General features: G+C 32.9%; 2 protein-coding genes and 2 non-coding genes across 5 annotated transcripts; all 4 read right to left on the reverse strand.

Annotated features, from left to right (window-relative positions):
* Positions 1 to 1,232: 1,232 nt before the first annotated feature.
* LOC132184507 (protection of telomeres protein 1a) lies at positions 1,233 to 9,785 on the reverse strand. Of its 2 annotated transcripts, none has more exons than XM_059598159.2 (10): positions 9,569 to 9,785; positions 8,109 to 8,245; positions 7,153 to 7,342; positions 6,443 to 6,507; positions 6,150 to 6,238; positions 5,297 to 5,578; positions 5,141 to 5,214; positions 4,968 to 5,026; positions 2,592 to 2,744; positions 1,233 to 1,673 (listed from the first exon to the last, which is right to left on the reverse strand). In XM_059598159.2, the coding sequence occupies exons 1-10, from the start codon at positions 9,690 to 9,692 to the stop codon at positions 1,479 to 1,481; spliced, it is 1,368 nt and encodes a 455-aa protein (XP_059454142.2). In that variant the 5' UTR covers positions 9,693 to 9,785; the 3' UTR covers positions 1,233 to 1,478. The 2 variants fall into 2 exon arrangements, with proteins under 2 accessions (XP_059454142.2, XP_059454143.2); XM_059598160.2 differs by lacking the exon at positions 9,569 to 9,785 and adding an exon at positions 8,964 to 9,029.
* On the reverse strand, positions 8,946 to 9,045 carry LOC132185986 (small nucleolar RNA snoR113). The gene has a single exon (XR_009440671.1). It is a non-coding gene; the product is annotated as a small nucleolar RNA snoR113 (small nucleolar RNA).
* Positions 9,212 to 9,311, reverse strand: LOC132185987 (small nucleolar RNA snoR113). The gene has a single exon (XR_009440672.1). It is a non-coding gene; the product is annotated as a small nucleolar RNA snoR113 (small nucleolar RNA).
* Positions 9,786 to 12,125: 2,340 nt separating the features above from the next.
* Positions 12,126 to 17,981, reverse strand: LOC132184158 (zinc finger (Ran-binding) family protein). The gene is made up of 7 exons (XM_059597670.2): positions 17,539 to 17,981; positions 16,183 to 16,300; positions 15,678 to 16,024; positions 14,204 to 14,320; positions 13,654 to 13,770; positions 12,732 to 12,830; positions 12,126 to 12,632 (listed from the first exon to the last, which is right to left on the reverse strand). Exons 1-7 carry the CDS (start codon positions 17,868 to 17,870, stop codon positions 12,515 to 12,517), a joined length of 1,248 nt encoding a protein of 415 aa, XP_059453653.2. The 5' UTR covers positions 17,871 to 17,981; the 3' UTR covers positions 12,126 to 12,514.
* Between the last annotated feature and the right edge of the window lie 5,133 nt (positions 17,982 to 23,114).

Below are 23,114 nucleotides of genomic sequence, written 5' to 3' on the forward strand. Positions count from 1 at the left end.
AAAAAATCTGTTCGATGAGGTTTGTTTTCCACCATTTAGTATCTCTATCCACAAGTTCACACACCCGAGCCGTCGGGGCAAGCACTGACGGTTGGGATTGTATCATGTAGTCGTTCGGATTGTGGAGCCACTTGTCTTGCCATATACGGATCTTCTCCCCATTTCCCACTCTCCATATAAGGCCCTCCCGAACGATATCACACGTGCTTTGGATGCTCCGCCAAGCAAAAGAAGGCTGTTTCCCCTTTGGAGCATCTATGATAGAGCAGTTTGGGAAGTACTTTGCTTTCATAAGTTGTGCAATAAAGCTGTCCGGTGACTCCCACATTCTCCACACCTGTTTCGCCAACAGGGCCTTATTGAAAAAATTAAAATCCCGAAACCCCATACCTCCGGACCCTTTTGAGACCCCCATCTTGCTCCAACTCATCCAAGCAATTTTGTTTTCCTTCATCTTATGGCCCCACCAAAACTTTTGCATAAGTGAGTTTATTTCCAAACATAAGGACTTTGGAAATAAAAACACGCTCATGCTATAAGTAGGTATGGCTTGAATGACCTCCTTCAATAGGACCTCTTTTCCAGCTTACCTAAGTTTCTTGTTACCTCCTCTAGTCAACATTCTCTTTTCTGCCGACCATTTTCACTCTACATTGCCTTTTAACTAATAATCTTGAATGTCCCTATATCCTTTTTCCTTATTCAATGAAAAAAAATAAAATAAACTAATAATCTTTGAATGTTATACACCTTTTAAGAGAAAGGGGGTTTAAAAGGGAGGCAGATTATGATGTGATCCTACCAGTTTATTGAATTGTTAATAATGCAGGGCATTTTCTGTGATTCTTTTTTTTTTTTTTTTTGGCTTGTTAATTATTGTGACTGTCATTGTGCTTAAGTCACCATAACGTAAGAATAGCATAGTCTATTATTAGCTGTTAAGAAAGTATAAATAACAGATCACCGGCCTTTGTAATCAGTTTTTGACTCTTGTAAAAAAATTTCAATACTAATAACGGAGCCTTGGAATAAATTGTTCTTTCTATAAACCCTAGATCTCTCTTTTCTTCTTGAATATGAAAGCCTAGACTCCCTGAATTACCATCTTGCCCATACTTGGTGCTCACTTTAATCATGGGCGCATTGGCAATAACGTAATATAGACAGTATTTCAGCCTCAATTAGAAACGCAGAGATCAATATCTTGGACTAAAAGAAACAATTACTAACAAATGATGAAAAAAAAAACCTAACATTACAAGATAACTCTGTACAAATAAGCAAATATTTACAGCCTGCCATCTAGAATTAGTCTATTTACAGCCTGCCATCTAGAATTAGTCACGCATGAAGACTCCCTTAATTTATATGCACTCTAATATTTATATACAACAATTCTAAGTTCGGTAGCAGTTACGCGCTTCGTGCAAGGAAAAACATAGCAGCAACAAACAAGATCTTCATGCTTGTCAGACTCCTTACTCCAGCTTGGTGCCAAAGATTCGATACTGTCTACTTCCCCAAGCTTCATTTTTAGAGAGGTAATATGATTTAAGGCAAAATTGTGCCCATGGTGGAGTTCTTGGAGCATTATCACTCACAGCTACCCCAAGTAATTTGTTCATCTTAAGTCTCAATACATCAGTAGAGGGATAACCATCAAAAAATTTCTCCTATCATGGATGAAGACGACACAAATCAAATAGAATCCAGCCATGCAAAAGCAGCATAGATGAAAGAAAGTAGCATATGAAACTGGTTGATTTTAATGCACTGTTGAACTCTAATCAACTTGGTAAGCATATGAATTAAGGATTACCATGTAGAAGATTTTGAATATATGAATCACTTAAAAGTAGTTGGCAACATGTAGTCTTGTTATATATGGTCTATTAGTACGTGTTCTATCGTCAGATATAATTGGGTTTAAGACTAGTACTTTCCGATCTACGGGCTCTATATGTGGTCAGCAGTAGCCCAAAAAACAACCGTTTATCAATAATACAACACTGTTGTTAAGGGGAAATCTCAAGTTGCCTTAAAAAACGTTTAAATTTAATCCGAAACTCAACCCTGCTAAGCAGGAAATAAAGAAGCAAGAGGGAGAAATTATTTAATTTGTTTAAAAGAGACACCAACCTCATGTTAAAGCAAAAATACGAGGGCAAATGGATGGGAAGTTAAGAAGTCAAGAGAAACATAGGGACATTTCACAAGGAAGTTTTTTTTTTTTTTTTATAAGTAATGTAGTATATATCAAAAAAAGCGCAAAGCGCCTCTAAGTACACAATAATGTATACAAAGGAACCCAACCGAACACCCTAACAAACCAAAAACCCAGAAAAACCCAATCAAACCAAACACCCAACCACAATGGTATACAAGAGACCCAACCAAATACCCAAGAAAAGCCCTAGTGCATCTCAGGTGGAAACCTAGTGCACCTCAGGGGGGAAATGAAAAGGCATTTTTCGACCCCAAAAAGGCATTTCACAAGGAAGTTTAACAACTAACCATGGCGAAATAACAGGGACATCGAATAAGGAAATTTTAGATCAGATTACATGAAGTTGGTTGTTGAAATGTCTTACCCCATCTTCACCATACAAAAGAGCATGGATTCTGGCAGTTGGATCCTCTAGGGTCAGCCTGATCCTGTAAGTCCCAAGTGGAGAGCGGAGGTCCTCAGCCTGCCATGGAAGTGCTGCAACTACTCGAGCTACACACTTGAATTTAGCTGTTACCTGTAATGAAAGTGAGAATCACTAGGAATTATTACAAAAACATAATCATAAAAAAAGTGTTGATCTCTGTAGGGCTCTAGGATTGAAATTCTAACAAAAGAAATGTGAAAGTGACAAAAGGGCGCAAGCTTACCAAAAAAAAAAACATTATTGTTCTAAACATTGCCATGTAATGAAAGCACTTACTTGAAGCAACACCAGCAGCATAAAAGTCATGGTTTTAATTCAATTGTAATGCAAACAAATGCTAAGAAATAAATATTTGGACATTGATAGACATGTCATTCAATGTAGAAAGCTGTTTGTTATAAGGAGCTTCCACCATAATAAAAAATATGATACAAAAATTGGTCATAAGCTAAGAAATAATGCTATTCTTCACACTCATGCCACGCCAACTAACATAGTGTGTTTTAAGTGGCTTACAATAACCACTTTAAATAAAATTAAATAAAATTAAATTTAAAAAAAAAAAAAAAAAAAAAAGTGTAAGTCACTTGAAACAAATCATGTCAGCCGGTGTGAGATGGATGTGATAAATGAGAGTAAGTGTAGCTTTAGTCTAAGCTAAAACCTAAAGAAAATTCCTTCATAAAGCACCAAGAAAAAACACACACGGGCACACAATAGCACAATGGCCTCATTTTTTATAATATGTAGAACAAATAGGACTCCCACGTTTACAGACCTATTAGAAAATGGACAATTCTTTAACACCTAAAAATTCACAAAAAGTACATATATAATTAAAAAATTAAAAAAAATGGATAAATGCAAAATCAGTCCTTATAGTTGACCTAAATTACAAATTATTTCATGTGGTATAAAAAATAATTCAAAGGTCCTCGAGATAGGCAAAAATAACAATTTAGTTCATGCAGTCAAATTTCGTCAAAACACTTAACGGATTCTATTTGTGTGCCACGTTAGCACCAATACAATGTTGACACATGTCACTCTTAATAAAAAATATAAAAATATTAAATATATAAAAATAAAAAACTTAAAAATTTGTTTTTTATTTTTTATTTTTTTTTAAATAGAGGGTTGGTTGCCGGAGCCACCCACTTTGGGAGGGGGCGGCCAGGGAGCCACCCCCAGAGGTGGTAGGGGATCGTTGTATTAGAGCAATGCAAAAGCATCTATAAATCCTTTTCCGATACCAATTCTCAATCCACTACGCAGTCTCAATCCACTACGTGATCTTAGGTAATCTTCCTCCCATTCTCTTTCGCATTGTCACAATGTACAATTTTGGTATCTAACACCCTAATTTCCTATATTTTTATGGTTATTCATTGTCAGAACCTTTTGCAACCTTAGGCATCTAAGAATCTCTAGAATGGTCTAATTTTCTATTTTATTTTATTTTACGGAGCTTTCAAAAAGAAAATTGATTTCAAAATAAACTAGAAGAATTTGATAGGTGTATTCAAAACTTTAGTTTTTAGTTTGATTAAAAAGGAAAGGTTATTGGCAAAGATTTTGGTTATTTTCATAGTCTTTGATGCGTAGTTGATATTAGCTCCTCTTAATGGTTGTGGAAACGACGAAATTATCTTTGGTAATATGATTGTTGAACTAGAAATTATGCAGACTAATCTTTTATGGGTTGCTGTGTAGATTTCAAATTGCCACCCCCCTCTTATTATTATTATTTTTAAAAAAAAAAATTACTTTTTTTAGATTTATGTATTTATATATTTAATATATTTATATTTTTTTTTATCAAGAGTGATAGGAGATGGCGTGGTACACTAACAAAATCCGTTAAGTGTTTAGACGAAATTTGACTACAGGGATTAAATTGTTATTTTGGCCTACCTCAAGGACTTCTGAATTATTTTTTATACCACAGGGAGTGATTTGTAATTAGATCAACCACATGGATTGATTTTTCATTTATCCCAAAAAAAAAAAAAAGAACCTTCACAATTCCTGCAAACTCTTCATATGCTGACACACAAATGTTAAAAAGAAAAAAGGTGTACAAAAATCAGTAAATGGAATGTGCTTCCCAGCTCCGGAATTCAGGGGAAGCATACATGTGCTCTATTGTAGAAATGGAAAAAGTGAAATTCTCCAAACTTTAAAAGAGATAAGAAAAAAGAGATTACCCATCATAAAGAGAATAGGCATCAAAATAACCAGAGTTTGTTTAGATGTTACATCTGGATTCATAAAAAATAAAATAAAATACAATGGGGAAGAGATATATGATACCTCTGAGTAGGTAAGAACATCCATTAATGTGACAAACGGCACATCGTCATAATCTACCTCTGCAAGGGGAAAAGGACATACACCGTCAAAAACTTCCAGAAAACAAAGTTGATATTGGATAGGACCTTGAATCACATAATTAATGAATGAGAAACCCAAAACAAAAGTGAAACCTGTAATACGTGACCAAGGGAAGCACCAGTATGGAATACATCCCCTTTCTGATGATAACCGCTCATTGTATAACCTGACACAAATAATTAAAAGCCGCATTTTCTTAAAAAAAAACGTTTGTGCAATATACCAATGTGTCAATCCAAAGCAACAACCTTTGGCGCACTGATATGAGCTGGTCGTCATTTGGTGTATAGCGAAGCTTCGTAAAAGATGTCAATATACCAAGCCAGAATCCTGACTTCACTTCACACAGTACATTCACAAATTTTACCCATTTTCCAGAATGTAGCAAGTGGAGGTACTGGTTTTGCATGCCTTGGTCAAAAATGACCCTCAAGATGGTTCCAACAGCAGGAAAAGTACATAACAGATCTCTTTGCAAGGCCACGGGTTCCAATTGTAAAGGAACCGGGTTACTCAGATCATCTTCTAACCTGTGGTTTATGGTTAAAAACCTTCAGATTAATCTTTATAAAACTAGGAGTTTAATACCATTTATCCAAACATATATATGAATTAATTTCACACCTAGAAGATATTATGAAATAAACAAACATGTGCAATGAAGACGAAATGAGATCACTTGTAAATCACATATCTAAAGCACAAATCTACTCCTGGCCATTATTAGTGAAATGTCTTTTTTTTTGATAAGTGGCCATTATTGGTGAAATGTTATCCCCTTATACACGAGATAAAGAAGACAATTCATTGAAATCTCAAACTAGAAATGGACACACATAGTGATGGTCCTACATCATACTATTTCATACAGACTGAATTAAGATTTAGAGGTCACACAAATAAAGAAAAACCCCATAGGTGTTGGTGTAAAGAGATATCCGCTGCATACGTTGAATTAACTTTCTGTTTTCATCTTCAAACTGTAAAAAGTTATGGAGTACCATATAGAATTATACTAAATAATTCAGTTCAATTGCAATCCATTTGCTTCATAATCAGAGAAATTGAGTATAATGATTGACAAAATACTGATCAACTCACTTTGTAGGAAGACTTATTGGCGGAGCATCCGTTCCATCCCAAAGAAACACCATCCACTCATCTTTAGCAACCTCACAGATATGAACTATCTAAGGCACAATACATTAAAAGGATGCAAAATTATCAGTACTTTAGGAAGCTGAAAAAAGAATGTCAAAGAGCATTGACCAAGTTAGACCCTAATAAATCTTCAACTACAAAAAATAATGAACAAATAACTAAATAAAGAATAAACTGTGGTAATCATTTTCATTGACATGCAGAAATTACACCTGAAAAAATTGTTGAATTACCTTGCATGCCAAATCAATGCGGTCTCCTTCCTTGATCTCCCTCAAAAATGAGAAGTTACTCAACCCTACAAAGCAGATGCGTAGTTCAAAGCTTTGCATTAGGTTGAAATGCATAGTTAAACTCCCGCAACATAACAGAAAGGAGGGTAAAGACATGTTAAGTAGAAAGGAAAAAAATATGATGAAACCCCCCTTTGCTTTACCCGATTTTAATTTTTAGATCCTAGTTTCAAATTTAGTAAATTTAGGACCCAACTTACAATTGTTTTGAAATGAAGACCTCTGTAAATTTTTCCATAAAATAAATAACAAAAATGATATGAAAATGCAAGGATTTGAGTAAGGGAAATTGTGATACCACAGAATGTCAAGTCCCACAATGGATGGGTGGATTGCTCACATTGAGCAAATGAATTATAAATGTGCTACATGGGTAGCAAGTCCTACATTGGTTCATTACTAAGTGAGATTGGGCTTTATAATTGATTTAGGAAGTTCCATTTGTAACTTGACAAGTCCTTTTGGAGAAATAATATAGATGTGGCTAACATTTTTCTTGGATCATTATAATGTGTATTTATTATTAAATTTCCCCTACCTATACCTTTATAACATATTAAGACAATTTGACCATGACTTTAAGGAGATAGTATAAATACAAGGGATGAATGCACTGCTGATAATATCAATGGATTTATTTTTAAAAATACCTTCATCAAGCTGAAAATCAACCAACCATTTTCGCAGCCCTTCTATGAACTTCTTGTCTAGGTCTCTTGGGCGAAATTTGGAAGAAACTTGATAAGGAAGGAAGTCTTTGCCATCTTTCCCTTCATATAAAGCAAAAGAAGAAAACCTCTTGTTGAAAACAACATTCACTTCACCACAATGAGTTTTCATCTGTTAAACAAGCTGCCCAAACTTTTAGCACGCTTCACAATGCTAATTTCATCGAATATGAGGAAAATAAGACCCCTAAAAATCCTATAGCAATATAGATGACGAAGTCATTTTAAACTATAAATTAGTGAATATTCACAACATCTTGACTCCATTTGTTTCAGAGGTAAGTTTTTATGCTGAACATATATACCATACAAAAATCATATTACAGGTGTAAAGAGTATACTATCATAAGCTCATTCAAGATAAATGGCTGAGGAAAAAAAAAGACGCATGAGGAACTTCCACCTTGTTTCAATATAAGATATCCATCGACAACTTTGGAAGGCTTTAATTCCCGGAACATTTTTTACCCATAAAACCAAGTGGACATAGAACGTGCAGCATTTTGAAGCTATCTGCAAGGCCAAATATCCATCATTTCCTAAGACAAAATTACAGTAAGCTAGAAATTTTAAGCTCTCCACTCTTTCTAATTCTTTTCCTTTCTTCTTCCTCTTTTTTTCTCTATGCTGTTTCATCTATTAAAAGCCCATAAACCTTGTCAGAGCCAGCTGTTTTTCTCCCATTTATGATTATTAAATATCAACTAATCAAAAGCAGAACATATAAAAATACAGACCCTGGGCACGTCTAATAATTTAAATAACCAGAGAACTTCGAAGAAAGAGAAATTGACAAATTGCCTGTATATGAATAGTATATAAAAAGAAACGGCCCAGAAAGTATAAATCATATTTTGGAGTTCAAAATCAGAACGTACCACAACATGAGAAAGCTGAATTATATCCCCAGCTGACACAACATGGGGAAGCTTTTCCATACTTTCAGCAAAAATATTAACTGAAATCCCAGGTTTTGGATGTGATTCATCAACTATTTTTAGTGTACAAATCCAATCTGCATACAAATCATAATTCTTGGTAAGAGTACTAAAATAAAAGAATATTTGCAGAAATATAACCTGAAAAGAACACTAAAGATCAACCCAAGCACAGAAGGTAAGTTACTTTTCAAAAAACTGATTCCAAAGTGACATGATTATAAAAGTAGGCATATGTTGAAAGTGCAAACTGACTTTAGAATTCAGTAAATCAAAAGGAAATGTTAAGCCATGCAGTTGAGAATCAACCAGATTCCATAGGTTATAAGCACCACCCAATCAACATGCACTGCAATGAGCAAGAATTCATTGCTTTTTCCACAAATAATTATTTTCCTCATAGATCAAAAGCTGGAGAACATTTTTTAATGTCAAGATTTGAATAAGGATCTGAAGCAAAAATATACTATAATGGCAATGAGATGACTCTAAAAATGCTCATGGTCGATCAACCATTCTCATTGAGTAATTTTCTATAATTGTGACAAGAAATGAGTTTTGAAAGACAGAAATTTAACCGATATAGGGTGTTCCAAATCTTTCAGTTCTGAGAAAATAATCCTTATGCATCTAGAATTTCCACAAGTAATTGACTGAATTTGTTTTTTTAATAAAGAAAAAATGGTGAAAAAGTTAAACATCTTCCAAATATATACACCCAGAAAATGAAAAAATAAAAAAGATAAAAAGCATTTTTCATTTCCAACGTTTTATGAAATGGCTCAGAACGTGTACCTTACAGCACTTTTCATCACCCTACTACCAACCAACAAAACTGATAGCAGCCGTTTGTCCGGCCTTTGTTTCATCATTGCCAGCAAAAATTTCCAATTCATCCAATGTCACTTTTTTTTTTTTTCCATTTAAACTAAAATGCAAATAAATTTAATGACATAGAAACATAAAATAAATACACCCAGAAAATGGGAAAAAAATTAAAAATAAAAAGGATAAAGCATCTTTCATTTCCAACATTTTATGAAATGGCTCAGAACGTGTACCTTACAGCACTTTTCATCACCCTACTACCAACCAACCAAACTGATAGCAGCCGTGAGTCCGGCCTTTGTTTCATCATCACCATAAAAAAATTACCCATTCATCCAATGTCACTTTTTTCTTTCCATATAAACTAAAATGCAAAGAAATTTAATGACATAGAAACGTAAAATAAAACATGGACCTTATACTTCAGATAAAAATAAATTAGCACAGCAGCACAAATTTCAGACTTGAGACAGACGAACAATCATGATAATTTCCAGGAAATGTAAAGTGCGTATTAGAAGCTCTTCCGAAAATCCCAAGGAAAAAGAAAATGAGAGAGAGAGAGAGAGTACCAGTGCCCCTGGTTTTCTTTGGTACACCGAACTCGATGATGACTCCGATGAGGTTCACCTTCTGATTGACGGCAGCAATGGCGTCCCTTATCTGAAGGAACTTGTAGTCATCGCTATCCCCCATTTCTCTCTCTCTCTCTCTCTCTCTGTTTCCAAAACCCTCTTTTTACAGCGTCTATGTCAATTCTAGGGTTTTCAGCATGGCAGGGTGACTTTGCTAGGCTGTCTTGAGGGAATAGAATAGAATAATGCTATGAACCAATTTTTATCTTTTTTTTTTTTTTTATTCTCTTAAAGTTGATAGGTCTTTTAAAATTATCATTGGATCAAAATTTAAATATAATTTATTTAAAATTTAATAGTAAATTTCAAAGACACATCATCTTTAGGAAAATAAAAAGAAGATAAAATGATGATTCCTAACATTACTCAATAGGATATTTGAAACAGAGAGTAGAGCAACAGGTTAGTGTTAAAAAAGGGCAAAATTGTTAACATGAAAATTGGGACAATCTTGTCTCTCATATTTGTACGAGAAATTAAGGCCGTTTACCTCCTATCAATCACTTATCGACTACTACTGAATTGTCAATGACTGACAATTGACTTCTGGCAGTCGGTAGGCGGAATAAAAATACTGTTTCAACATCGGTTCAATTTGGTAGGCGGTAGATTTTATTTTTTTATTTTTTATCGATTAACTGACAATAACTTAGCTGATTTTTCAAGTGAATTTTGAATTTTATTTATAAACTTTATTTATTAACTGTTTACCGCCTACTGATCACTTATCGACTGCCACCGAATCGTTAGCGACGGACAATCGACCTCCGGCGGTCGGTAAGCGGAATAAAAATTTTGTTTCGACATCAGTTCAACTCGGTAGGCGGTAGAAATTTTTTTTTATCGATTAACCGACAATAACTTAGTCGATTTTTCAAGTAAATTTTGAATTTTATCTATAAATTTTTCTTATTGTGTTTGTCTCGCTCATTTGTGGTTGTCATTTTAGCCCATGTTCTATAAATTTACTTTATCTTTTCATTTATAAAACATATTATTTATTGATTCTGTAGTTATAAGGAAATTGATAAATCTTAATATAAAAATTTGTAACCGACAATTGATTGACTTAACCAACCACCTATTAACCGACTTACCGATCAACCAAAAAAGTCGAAACTATTCATTGTCGCTATGAAGTCGTCAAGTTGGTTAATTAATTGACTTAACTGACTTTTACGAATCGGTAGGTGAAAATGCCTCTATCGACACTGACCGAACCGATACCCACCCCTACGAGAAATAATTGGTGTCGATATTTTACCTATATTATCTTACAAATCAACCATTAAATTTATATACTTATGTGAAGAAGAAAAAAAATATAAGAAAATTAGTAACACCAATCATTTCTCTATTTGTACCAACCAAATCCTCTCTATTTCTTTCTTCAGTTGTCGCCAACAATGGGACAACTACCTCTCAATCTTTAGATGAAATGAAATAAAAATAATTCATTTTATAGCTTAAATCATATTTAAAATTTTAAATAACCAAGCATCATGCTTAAAATGACATTGTAATCATCTACGTGTCACTTAAAAAAGGGAGAGGATTCTATTCCTCAATCATTTCTTCAATTTTAACGTTGATCTGTAAATTTTTTGCTGTACTTGTCTTTAGGGGTGGGCAGAATAACTGATTATCGATTACCGACCGATTACCGACTTTAACCGAGCCAATATTAACCGTAACCGATAGTTATTAGTCGGTAATCAGTTAAAAATTTTATACCAATAAGCTTATTGGTCAGTAATCGGTCGGTTAAAAAATTTTTATCGAAAAACTGATATGACCGATAAGCTATTTTAATTTTTAATTTTTTAGAATTTTATATTTATTATTGTAGTAGACCAATATAAAAAAAAAAAAAAAAAAAGTTTCAATATGGTATTTTAGCCAAAAATATACTCTAAAATAACTAATTTTTAATAAGCTATTTTAGGCTTTAGCCCAACAAAACGTATTTGACCCTTCAAAACAATTAATTTTTTGCTCAGTTAGCAACTAGTAAAAGCCCAATAAAAAGCCCACAAAAGCCCAAACTGATTTAACCGACCGATTAACCGATTACCGATATGACCGATAATTTTCGGTTAACACTTCTTATTGGTCGGTAATCGGTTAAGATTTGCTTAACCGATAGTTTATCGGTTAACCGACCGATAAGTCCATTAACCGGTCCTAACCGACCGATACCCAGCCCTACTTGTCTTTCCAATTGAAGGACAATTTTAACATTGTAATAAGTCAAAATTCTATACATAAATAACATATGCAACTTTCCATCCCTCTTAATGTTAAAAGCTAATAACGAACATCAATTAAAAGGAAATGGTAGTTCAAAGGCAAATGTCACAAATGGTATTTTTGGGGTAGTTGTAAATAAGATGCCCACCAAGAGGGTAAATGTGACTTTCCCTTTCTATAATCTTATTTATTTATACTTCCTGAAAAATGGCATTTGCCATGCATGTCCAAGGCTTCTTCGGGCTAATTAAACCAGTGTTCATCATTTAAAAATCCCAAAATTTGCAGAAAGTTCGCCCATATGAAACACTACAGATGCAATACTCACTTCATTCGCAAGCTATACATTACTCAGTAACACAGCAACCACCAAATCCTGCCTTCTCTCTCTCTCTCTCTCTTCCCCCAACCCTAAAACCCCAAAAGAAAAGAAGAAAAAGAAATTGCAGGACCAAATCCTTCCTATCATTGATTTTTCCAGGGCCAAAATCGTGTAGCTGTGGACGCCCAGGGAAACATCATAATGAACATAATTTAAAGAGGGTAAACAGTTCTACTTAATGTTGCTCTCTTTTTGGATTGGTACAATGACTTTAGCCATCTTCTGAAATTCGATTTGGCCATTTGGTAGAACTAGTATCGAGGCTGCTTCCATAACTGATCCTTGTACTCGGAAGCTACCGTTTCTTTGGGGCGTTCGCCGTTACACTTCAGGCATTCCATGTTCCTGCTGTAATTTAAGAAACCACATCTACAGAAACCAACCCTTGTCTTAATAAACTCTTCAGTTAACCTTTAAATTCAACATCACACTTGAGAGAGAGAGAGAGAAAGAGAGAGAGAGACTCACGAGAGGCATTCCCAATCTCCTGGCCTTAGCTCTCTTTTAGGCCGTAGCTCTGGGCATCGCAAGCACTTCCTATTGCTAGCGAAGTTCATGAAACCACACCTGCAGAAAGACGCTAATTCAGGAGGATAGAAGCAATTCACAAGTTAAAAATGTTGGTTGTAATACTAGAGAGATTAATCCTTATCAAGATTATAATCCAGGAACTAGATTGTGCTCAGTCCTCTAAACAGCTTTTGCTGTATCCCTAATAGAGAACAGCTTGATATTTTTACGTTTAGTTTTTCATCACGTCATTAAAAAAAATTAAGCACAATATGCTCACAAGAACAAAGTTTACTGAATATGTTTTGATAAATGAAAACTGGATCACATGGTAGGTTGTGGGAAATTACTAAATTTAGGACTTTTCCCAGAGGAACCTCATGAGACTACAGTTGCCTGAAAAGTTCTTTTTTTTGATAAGTAGTTGCCTGAAAAGTTCTTTAAAGAAACAACTAGCATTGTTATCCCAAATTTCATCTTTCACAAGCATAGACAATGAAATTTGTTCCAGCACAAATACATACAAACTGTGAGATTAAAATAAAAAAAAAAAAAAAAATGAAAAAAGAAAAGAAGAGCAAAAACCATTATATCATATATTGGTTAGCACTCTTTGCAGCAAATGATCAAATCAAAATAGATCCCAGCCCTGACCCTGCACCTCCCAAAATACCGAAGAAAAGCAGCCATATAAGGAAAATACATGTTTACCACAACGATCAAACGAATAGCTATTAATAGGGTATAACTACAATAAATCTATAATAACAAGAATGATAAAGCCAACTTACAGTGAATAGACTGCATCTTAGTTTACATTGACCAATCAACAATATTTAAAATGATTCTGATTGCAGGACAAGAAGAATAGGAAACATACTGTGGGCAGGTCCAATCACCCTTTTTCATTTCAGCCTCATCTACACTAACCCTCTTTGGCCCCTCAGCTTTGCACTTTAGGCAACGTATATTTCTAGAAAAATTCATGAAATTGCATCTGTAATAAATCCAAGGGCATCAGTCAGAACGAATGAACATATGTAACACGTGGGACAAAACATCTCCTGACAGCATGAGAAAAAGAAAGGAAGATTTGGGGCACTAGCCCATCATCGGTACCACTGTCAGTAACATATCAAATATGGAAAAGTAAAGTTCCACAAATGACTATCCCAAACTAGATAAATTAAACATTAAATGGCACACCCATCAATTACAGGCTAATGGAAAAACTTATGTAATACTGCATCTGCTAACATCCATTGGCATATAGTAGACAAAGAAAGCATTCATTGACTAGGAAAAGAAAAGTGGAAGTATGAAAACATAGTGTTAAGCCTGATTCAAATTACTGCCAAAAGTGAGTTCAGCAACTTAAAAAGGATTTATTATGAATTATTACATGCAACTGAACGCAAGGATGGACTTACTCAGGACAGGTCCAATCTCCTTTTTTCATTTCAACATCACCTGCACCAACTCCTTTGTGGCCATCTTCATTGCATTTCCGGCACCGTACATTTCTAGCAAAGTTCATAAAATTGCATCTGCAACAAAATGGCAAGGGCATCAGCTCATGGACTATAAATTTTTTTTTTTGATAAGTAATGGACTATAAAATTAAACATGACAGGTTCCAAAAGCAAGGAATAGATTATTACCAGCACTGCAGTGTTAAACAGAATCAGATTTAGGGATGCATGGACATGCAAATGGGATCAAAAAGGTCTGGTGCTGTTAAGAGTCTTTGATCAAGACCAATGCAGAGATAGAGAATGCGTATGTGTGTATGTGTGCAAGTGCACTCAGGACCCTCCAGGTATTTCTGTTTTCACAAACAAAATTTATAATTGCAGATGTAGTGGTAGGAAAATACAGGATATGTTAACTAAAGATATCAGCTAGCTGTCTTTATAGTGGATACAGATTTGATTGGGAAATGGATGAGTTCTTAAAGATTAAGGTTCTTCTTTTTTTTTGTTGTTGCTAAGTTCATGGTTTTACATAATTTCATGTAATTACCCTCTATTGAGGGTAATTACATAATTTCATAGGTTTTAATGAGGCAAAATTGGAATAGAGGACATCAAAATCCCACGTGAGACGCACGTGGAATGATTTCCGTCCAATTAGACGGAAATTAGTAATAAAGGGTTTGAATTGAATTTTTTTGAAACATTAGGGGGGTACATTGCCAATTTTAAACAATGGGGTTCGAATTGAAAACCCCCTGAAACTTGAGGAGGGTAAAGTGAATTTAACTATTTTTTAAAGTAACTGAAATTTCAATAAGCGTAAAGGCACAACTCTGATACATAGAAAGTATACAAGAAAGACACCTAGCTAGAAGGGAAAAAAGATCAAGAAAATCATGAAAATCAAGCACATTAGGAAAGTCTAAAGAGTCGTCCAAAAGGACTTTAGTTCCACCACCGTCCTCTTGAGGTCTTCAAAATATATACATATACAAGCCAAGTTGAGTTTATACGATTTTGTCTCGTCTAATAGACGATCCTAAATTTCTATTCAAGCTCGGTTTATTTACAGCCTAAGAGATAACTGCCCTTAACCCTTGATCCTTTCAATTCCCACTTAAAGGTCGAATTTCATCCTAGTTCTCTAGTAAATACTTCAATATATGCAGCCATTTCTACTTCAAAAGCATACATTCTCCTGGTCTCCCCTTTTTGCAGTCACTTTGTGCAACAATCAAATGTTATTGCTATCTCTTATTGAATTTAACTGTCATAGGTAATTATGATTTTTGGTTTCTCTTTAGGCTTTAATTACTTTGGCTCCCTCAATTGCAGAGGATCCTCCTAACAACTAAGCAAAAAGCAGAAAATCAAGTTAAACAGATTACACAAACAAATACACAACTAAGCAACTTTAAATGCGACTTACTTAGGACACATCCAATCCCCTCTCTTCATTTCAACATCTTGAGACAGTTTATCATCCACAAATTTTATATGGTCTTCCTTTCGCTTGGGTCCTTTGACAGCAGGCTTTGGAAGTACCGGATCTGGGGATGTTTCACTCAGTGCAATCAACTCAGAAAACAGTTTTCTTGCAGATGATTCAATCATATCTCTACCAGGAGGCTTCTCTCCTCCTGAAATAAGAAGTGGATCTAGAGCATAGAAAAGCAGTATACGCACTATATCCACAGTTCGGGCAGCTGCATCATTTTCCTTCAAAATCACATAAGCTCGATCACAGGATCCCCGCAGAGAGCAAGTACTACAAACCTGAACATAAGTGAACCTGTCAGATGCTTCAGCAATGAAATGGCCTCTCAAACATAAAAATAAAATAAAAGGGAAAAAAAATAATAAGCCCTCTTCAATACAGCATAATCAGTGGCTTTTTCTGATTAATATATGTTATAAATCAAGTGATAACATACATCGCCTTCATCCAATCGCACATAGGCTCTCAACCGTTTTGCTGAATTAACAGCTTTCCGTAAAAGATTAGGACATCCGCCCTCAACAACTGTTTGAATATCCTCAGTAGACAATGATCTGCACAAGCAGAGAAGTAACATCAATTATTCTTTAGTTTTGGTAAGTGAGGTAACACCAATTTTTTTTCTTTTGTTTTAATAAGTGAAGTAACATCAATTTTTTTTTTTATAAGTAGTTCATGGAAAGAGCGCAAGGGGTCCAACCAAGTACATGGAGAGTATATAAAAGAAAACACTCAGCACTTCATGGAAGTTGCAAGTAATGAAACCAAAGAGCAAGCTGAGGTCAGGGTTGAGGACTGCCTTTATGTGACTAAGAGCTTAACCTTGGGAGCAATTTGTGGCCAAGCTATATTAATATTTCTTTACCAATGGAATTTCAATTTCTCTCGACTCTTGAGAATTTAGGCATGGTCACATAGATTCTTTTCTTCTTCCTCTATTCTTTTTTCTCTCTCACTATTATTTTTTTCTCTCTAAATTTCTGCCACTATTAAACATTCTGCTCGTTTTAATAGACACCCCCACAATAGATCATAATCAGGCCCATTCAAAACCATAGTTCAACATCTAAAATTCTAGTAAAATTCTAACAATCTTCCCTTACATAGACAGAAATTATTTTATACCGCTTTCCCTTATTTTTGATAAACAATCGAATTGCTTTCCTATATGAGATACAGAAGGTGAAACTTTAAAGATCTACAAGGCTGCACCAACATATCCTCTAAAATATCCAATAAATTAAAGCTTAAATGTTGATATTTATCAAACCCTTCCTGTAGCCTTTATTTACATCGTGCAATGAACCCACAAACAATCAGCTGCACTGTTTACCTAGTCTTACCACCAAAAATAGATATGATTTTTGAGAGCTCAATGAAACAAAGTACAAAAAAAATACAATTATATTCTCACTGCTCATATTTAAGGGAAAAGAAGATTATCTTTAAACTTTGAGGGAAAGAAAAAAAAATCACTTTCACTAATCAAAATAGACTTAGCTCACAATTAAAGAAAAATTTCAGCTTTTCCCGGTCCATATAATGAAACCTCCAATTCTACTAGTCTACATTTATTTTCTGTATTCACGTATCCATAACAACGAAACAGAGCAACAATCATATGCCTAATAAAAATCAAGGAAAATAGGTTCTTGATTGTGTTTGCTAATACACTATTCAGAAGATACAAAAGCTCAACCAAGTCAGAGCATTTTAAGAAAAAAATAGAAACGAAGACTCAAGTTTTCTCAGCAACATTTGCTCAAGAAACAAACAAAGGAAACGGACGTACTTGAAGACATCGTAGCGGTCACGCGCGAAGCTGAAGCAAGCGTCCCTGACGAGGTTCATGTCATTGTAAGTGCTCTCCGCATCACCCTCATGGTTGGCCTCGGGCGCGGATTCGACAAAGTAACCCTTGCTCTTCAAGCGGTCGACGAAGCTCACCCATTCGGGCCACGGGTGCGCGGCGCATAGGGTTTCTGCGGCGTCGGCGGTGAGCGTATCGACCGCAGCGGAAGAACTGTAGCGGAGGAACCGTAGGGGTTTAGGAGAGAAGGGTTTGGGGAAGAGAAGCGGGGAGATTGGTGTCGGTGTACGGAGGAACTGTAAGAATTTCGACATTTTTCTGAAGAGTTGGGAGAGAAGAGAGAGAGAGAGGTGTGCGAAGCTCGGTTATGGGAGCATGGAGGGTAGGGGTTTGTGGACTTGGGAAAAGAGTCCAATGGTAGGGTTTATCTGTAACGCATATATTTGTTTATCCAAAAATCAAAATATTAAGGAAAATAGAATATCACGAAGACATGCTAATTGATGGGCGCTAAAAAAAAAAAAAAGTTATGAAAAGATTTCTCAAAATACAATAAGCATCTAATTTTTTTTATTTTTTTCAAATAGAAATGTTAGAACATTCTCGATGGAGTAACCAAATGGTACTTTTATCTAAAATGACTAATTAAATTTGTAAAAAAATTTCACATTAGATTAGCCAAAAAAAAAATGGAAAATAGATATTTGATTGGATTAGCAAAAAAAAAAGAAAAAAGCAGTACTTTTCAAGGGAATCATTTTATTTTTTATTATTTCTCTCACCTATTTTTTCTTTTTTCCAAAATTTTTTCCACTTTTCAGGAGATCATTATGAGAATATTCTTTCACAATTTTTAATAAAAAGATATTTCATAAATATGATTGACATTACTAGCTATGATTTTCACACTTACCTGGCAAATACGACATTTGAAAAATATAACCGTTTCAAAAATATTATAGTTATAAAAATGATTATTTGAAAAATAATAATCGTTAAAAAATTATTGTGTTAAACAAATTACCATTAAAAAAATAAAGAGTAAAATACGAATTTTAGAAAAGAAATAAAGATAGAATCAATAAAGAGTAAAAAAATATATATAGATAAAAATATAGTTAATCGAATGTAGGAGGCCTTTAAAAATTCATTAACTAAACTATATAAAGTGAATTTTGAGGATCTATTTTGCATAAAAATTTGGCTCATTCATTGGGAATGTTTATATCTATAATTTTTTGCAAAATTGCTAATCAAAACTCTTTTTTATTTTTTTGAAATCCTATTTTTATTAATTTAACTAATTACTTTTCAAGACTTACATTCAACCGCTTATCTAAACTCATTATCTGTTTTATTAAAATAATCATTTTTTAAAATTATTTATTTATTTTAATTAAAAATTCATTTCTACCAAAAATACGAGACGTATCCTCATCCGCCAAAGCAAACATGTTAAGACAAATGATATTTAGTATACTGTCATACAACTGTTATGTTATTAGGATGACGTGATAGTAAAAAATAGATATTGAATTTTTTCTTTCTTACAAAGTTTTTTTCTGATTCAAAGGTTGAATTTTACTTACATAACATCTCACTTGTATAACAATTATATAAGAGTTTACTAAATATCTTTATTCAAAGATCAAACGTCACACATTCTCAAATCAAATCAAATCAACCCCTTTTCTCACTTGCCAAATGCTTTTCAATTGCTCAAACTCAAAAGCAAGCCATAAATGAAAACCTTCAATGAAAATCCCTCAATCCATAAATGAAGAATTAGGATTCTCTCAAGTTCATTTTAACTAGATAATATTCAGTTAATTATATTGTAGGATATTTTTGTTTTCTCAAAAAGTAAAAAGACAAAAATTTCTCTCTAATATTATTAACTGGATATTATCCAATTCAAATGAATTTGAAAGGATCATGTTCCATAAATGAAAATATTATCAAAAAAAAAGAAAAGGGAGAAACAGAGGACAAGAAGAAGGTGAAGGGCAAGAACTTCATTATATCTTTCTATATTTGTCACATAACTTGATTATGTGCCAATAAAAATGAGTCATTGAATTAACACCGGTAACACTGTCACGTCATCCAAGTTATTTTAAAATATTTTTTAAAAGAAATTGGGATTTTTTTTAATATATATATATATATATATATATATATATATATATATATATAGATTTAAGATGTGAAAATTATTTTAAAATGAGTTGTTTGTTCCGAAAAGTATTTTAAAAAGTGCCCTATGTTTTAAATTGTTGTTTTGATAAGAGTGTATATTTTAGAGGGTAAGGTTTATTTTTGGTTTTAATTTTTTTTTTTATATGACATAAATGTGAACTATTTTTGTGTTTTTATGAGTGTTTAATGTTTGAATTTTTTGTTAATATTTTTATTTTTAGAAGAAAAAACAAAAGACAAAATACAAGAATTTTAACAAGGATCAACATTTTTTTAAAAAACCAAAAAAGGTGTCTTCAAATCGTTACTAAACTAGAAGTCTAGACCTATATGTTTAGTTTATCTAGTAGTTCTTATTTATTTTTTCTTTTTTGGGAAAAATCCCCTTTACCCTTGAAATTTCAGGTATTTTTCAATTTAAATCCCAAAGTTTAAAAATTGGCAATATACCCCCTAATGTTTCAAAAAATTTTAATTTAAACCTTCCGTTACTAATTTCCGTTAAATTGGACAGAAATTTTAAAAAATAAAATTAAAGCCTGAGGGTAATTACGTAATTTCATAGATTTTTGTCCAATTTGACAAAAATTAGTAATTGAATGTTTAAATTGAAAATTTTTGAAACATTAGGGAGGTACATTGCCAATTTTTAAACTTTGAGATTTAAATTAAAAAACCCATGAAACTTCAGGGGGTAAAGGGAATTTTTTCCTTTTTAAAAAAAAAAAATATATATATATATATATATATATATTGTACCATCCATGGAATTGTTAGTTTTGCCAATGTAATAGCTCACAATCTAACTCAAATGATTTTTGTTAAAAAATGTTTTCTTTTGTCATCCTTCCCAATGTGATATGGCTTATTATTGGGTTCACAACATCATTCTTTCCAAGTCCTTAATTGTCGTCTCGCTTGCTCGCATGAAGTATGAACACTAGATTTAAAAGAGAAATGTTACCTATGTTTCTAAGTGTTTACTCTTAATTCGTAAGGAAGCACTTTCTGAATAAAAATTATCATTAAGTTTAAAATTTAATGATAATTCATTCAAATTTTAATAATAATTTTCACTGTAACAATAATTAGTGCTTATTTAAAAGTATGTGTAGCATTTCTTGATTTAAAATGCACCACGCCAATTTCTGGGTACTTCAACATTCATGGATTTTTTATTTTTTATTTTTTTGAGCTTCTCTTTGAAAAATAGCACAAACATTGGAGAGTAGCTGCACTTCACTTTTATCAATATTCGCCCTCTTGGGTTATCATTTTCAAGCTTCAGACTAACCAATAATTGACACACTACTACGTTTCATACGCGAAATGACTATTTCATTAAAAAAAAAAAGAACAATCAATAATAAGAATGGAAGAATATATACTAAAATAGACTTGGTGTGAAAGTATACATATACTCTAACACTTGAAAAAAAATCATTCCTATGACCCACGAGAGAATGACTATTTCATTCTATCTTTTTCATTTATGATAAAAGTTATTCATTTTTTTTAATAGAAAAGTTATTCAGCGTACCAAACGTTATCCAAAGAGTTTGCTTGGGATTGCATTAGGAAGCTTAAAAAAATACTTTCAATACTTAAAAAGTTGTACCAAACAAAAAACTGATTTGTTTGACAAAAAAGTCAGAAAGCACTCATCTAACTTTTTTGCTCTAAAAATGACACTTAAAAAAAAAAAAAAAAAAAAGCTTAAAAATAAAGATTTTTCTAAAAGTTCTTTTAGGCTTTAAAAACTCAATTCATCAACTCAATTTCAAACATGCTCTAAATTCTCATCAACCTGTTTTTTCAAAAATCACAAGAAAGTCTTCATTTGAATGATAATATGGAAGGCATTTGCAATACCGCTCCCCTCTTCCCTTCTCTAATTATATCTTTTTATTGTTTGTAAAATTTATGGGTTTTAATCACATCAGATAGAAAAAAAGATTTCCAAGAAAAGAGCTTTAAGAAAGCATATCATAAATATAATAATTCAAAATGTTTTAGTGCCTACAAAATGCACTTATTGAACATAAAAGGATCTTCAACAACATCCCCTATGTCTAGTCATTCTGTCCTCCTAGCACATTCTTGATGACATCTATGGAAAAATAAATAATAATAATAATAATAAAATTGCTTTTGCATAAATAATTTTTTTTGAGAACTTTACATTAAATCTAAGCTTTACATTAAGAGTTGACTCAAACGTGGACCAAAAAAAAATGAGTTAACTCAAACTTAAGTTAGAATATCTTGCCTTTTCCCCTTTTATGATCTTTCTCAGTTGGCTTTGGATGGATTTCTTTTTCCATCATGAGAAAAAGGAAGGAGAAGTGTTTTGGTTTGTGTTGCTTTTATAACCCATTGTTTCTCTTTTTAAAATTGTGTGTTATTTTAGGGGAGTTAAGTTGTTAACCTTAAGGGGGAGTTGTATGTTTACTTACATTGCCTATAATGTTTGTGGGATGTAGTCTTTTGTCTGTATTATAACAACTATTATAATCCAAATATTATATGAAATAATGTTATCTCTGCATCTACACATTGTTATGACTCAAAAGAAACTTAAATATGTAAATATAGCAATAACACTAAGGTCTCGTTTGGTTCGCGAATTGGATATTTTATTAGGAAAATGAATAGCTATTACTAGGAATAGACGAAAGTGGAATAAAATAATTATTCATATTCCTTAGTTTGGTAACAACATATGTACTCTATTTAGAGTTGAACTAAAATTACCAAAAACCTCACATTTTTTTTTTTAAAAAAAAAAAGAAGCTAAAAAACCTAGAATTGCAAGCGGTGGCCGGCCACCCCTGTAATTCTAGGCTTTCCCTTCTTTTTTTTTTTTTTTTTTTTTTTTAAGTAAAAACAAAGTTAAGGGTTAAAAGAAACTTTTGAAAAAATTGAATTTTTTTTTTTAAAAAAAAAGTTGTCAATTCCCCTTTTTTTTTTTTTTTTTTTTTTTTTTTGTAGAAGAATAACTATTCCTATGTATAAGGGATTAGTGATTCTCATGGGAATAACTATTCTTCGGAATAAATCTTTACCAAACAAAAGAATGACTATTCCACAAACCAAACATGCTCTAATTTTTATCTATACCATGTCCAAGATCCCACAAACTTTCTGACCCAAAAAAAGGAGTTGGGGTCTCCTTTGTTACTATTCATCACAATTTCCCAAAAAAATCAACATCAAAACATTTTAACTTTTTCACTTTTTTATATCACATCATTTATTTTTTATTATTATTCAAATAAAAAAATCACTACAAAACAAAACTTTTTTCACTTTTTCACTTTTTTATACTAAACATTCTTACTTTTATTTCCCATCAATCT

The sequence above is a fragment of the Corylus avellana genome, chromosome 7 (assembly GCF_965113065.1).
Source record: "Corylus avellana chromosome 7, dhCorAvel1.hap1.2, whole genome shotgun sequence".
Taxonomy (NCBI): domain Eukaryota; kingdom Viridiplantae; phylum Streptophyta; class Magnoliopsida; order Fagales; family Betulaceae; genus Corylus; species Corylus avellana.

Coding starts and splice junctions, on each gene's coding strand:
- LOC132184507 (XM_059598159.2), bottom strand. CDS start 9,692: ATGGGGGATAGCGATGACTACAAGTTCCTTCAGATAAGGGACGCCATT. Junction 5,027..5,140: donor CCCTTGGTCACGTATTACAG/GTTTCACTTTTG, acceptor TTCCCCTTGCAG/AGGTAGATTATGACGATGTG. Junction 1,674..2,591: donor TTTTGTATGGTGAAGATGGG/GTAAGACATTTC, acceptor CATCCATGATAG/GAGAAATTTTTTGATGGTTA.
- LOC132184158 (XM_059597670.2), bottom strand. CDS start 17,870: ATGTCGAAATTCTTACAGTTCCTCCGTACACCGACACCAATCTCCCCG. Junction 16,301..17,538: donor GACCGCTACGATGTCTTCAA/GTACGTCCGTTT, acceptor CTGCTTGTGCAG/ATCATTGTCTACTGAGGATA. Junction 14,321..15,677: donor GGGGATTGGATGTGTCCTAA/GTAAGTCGCATT, acceptor ATTTTGTTGCAG/ATGCAATTTTATGAACTTTG.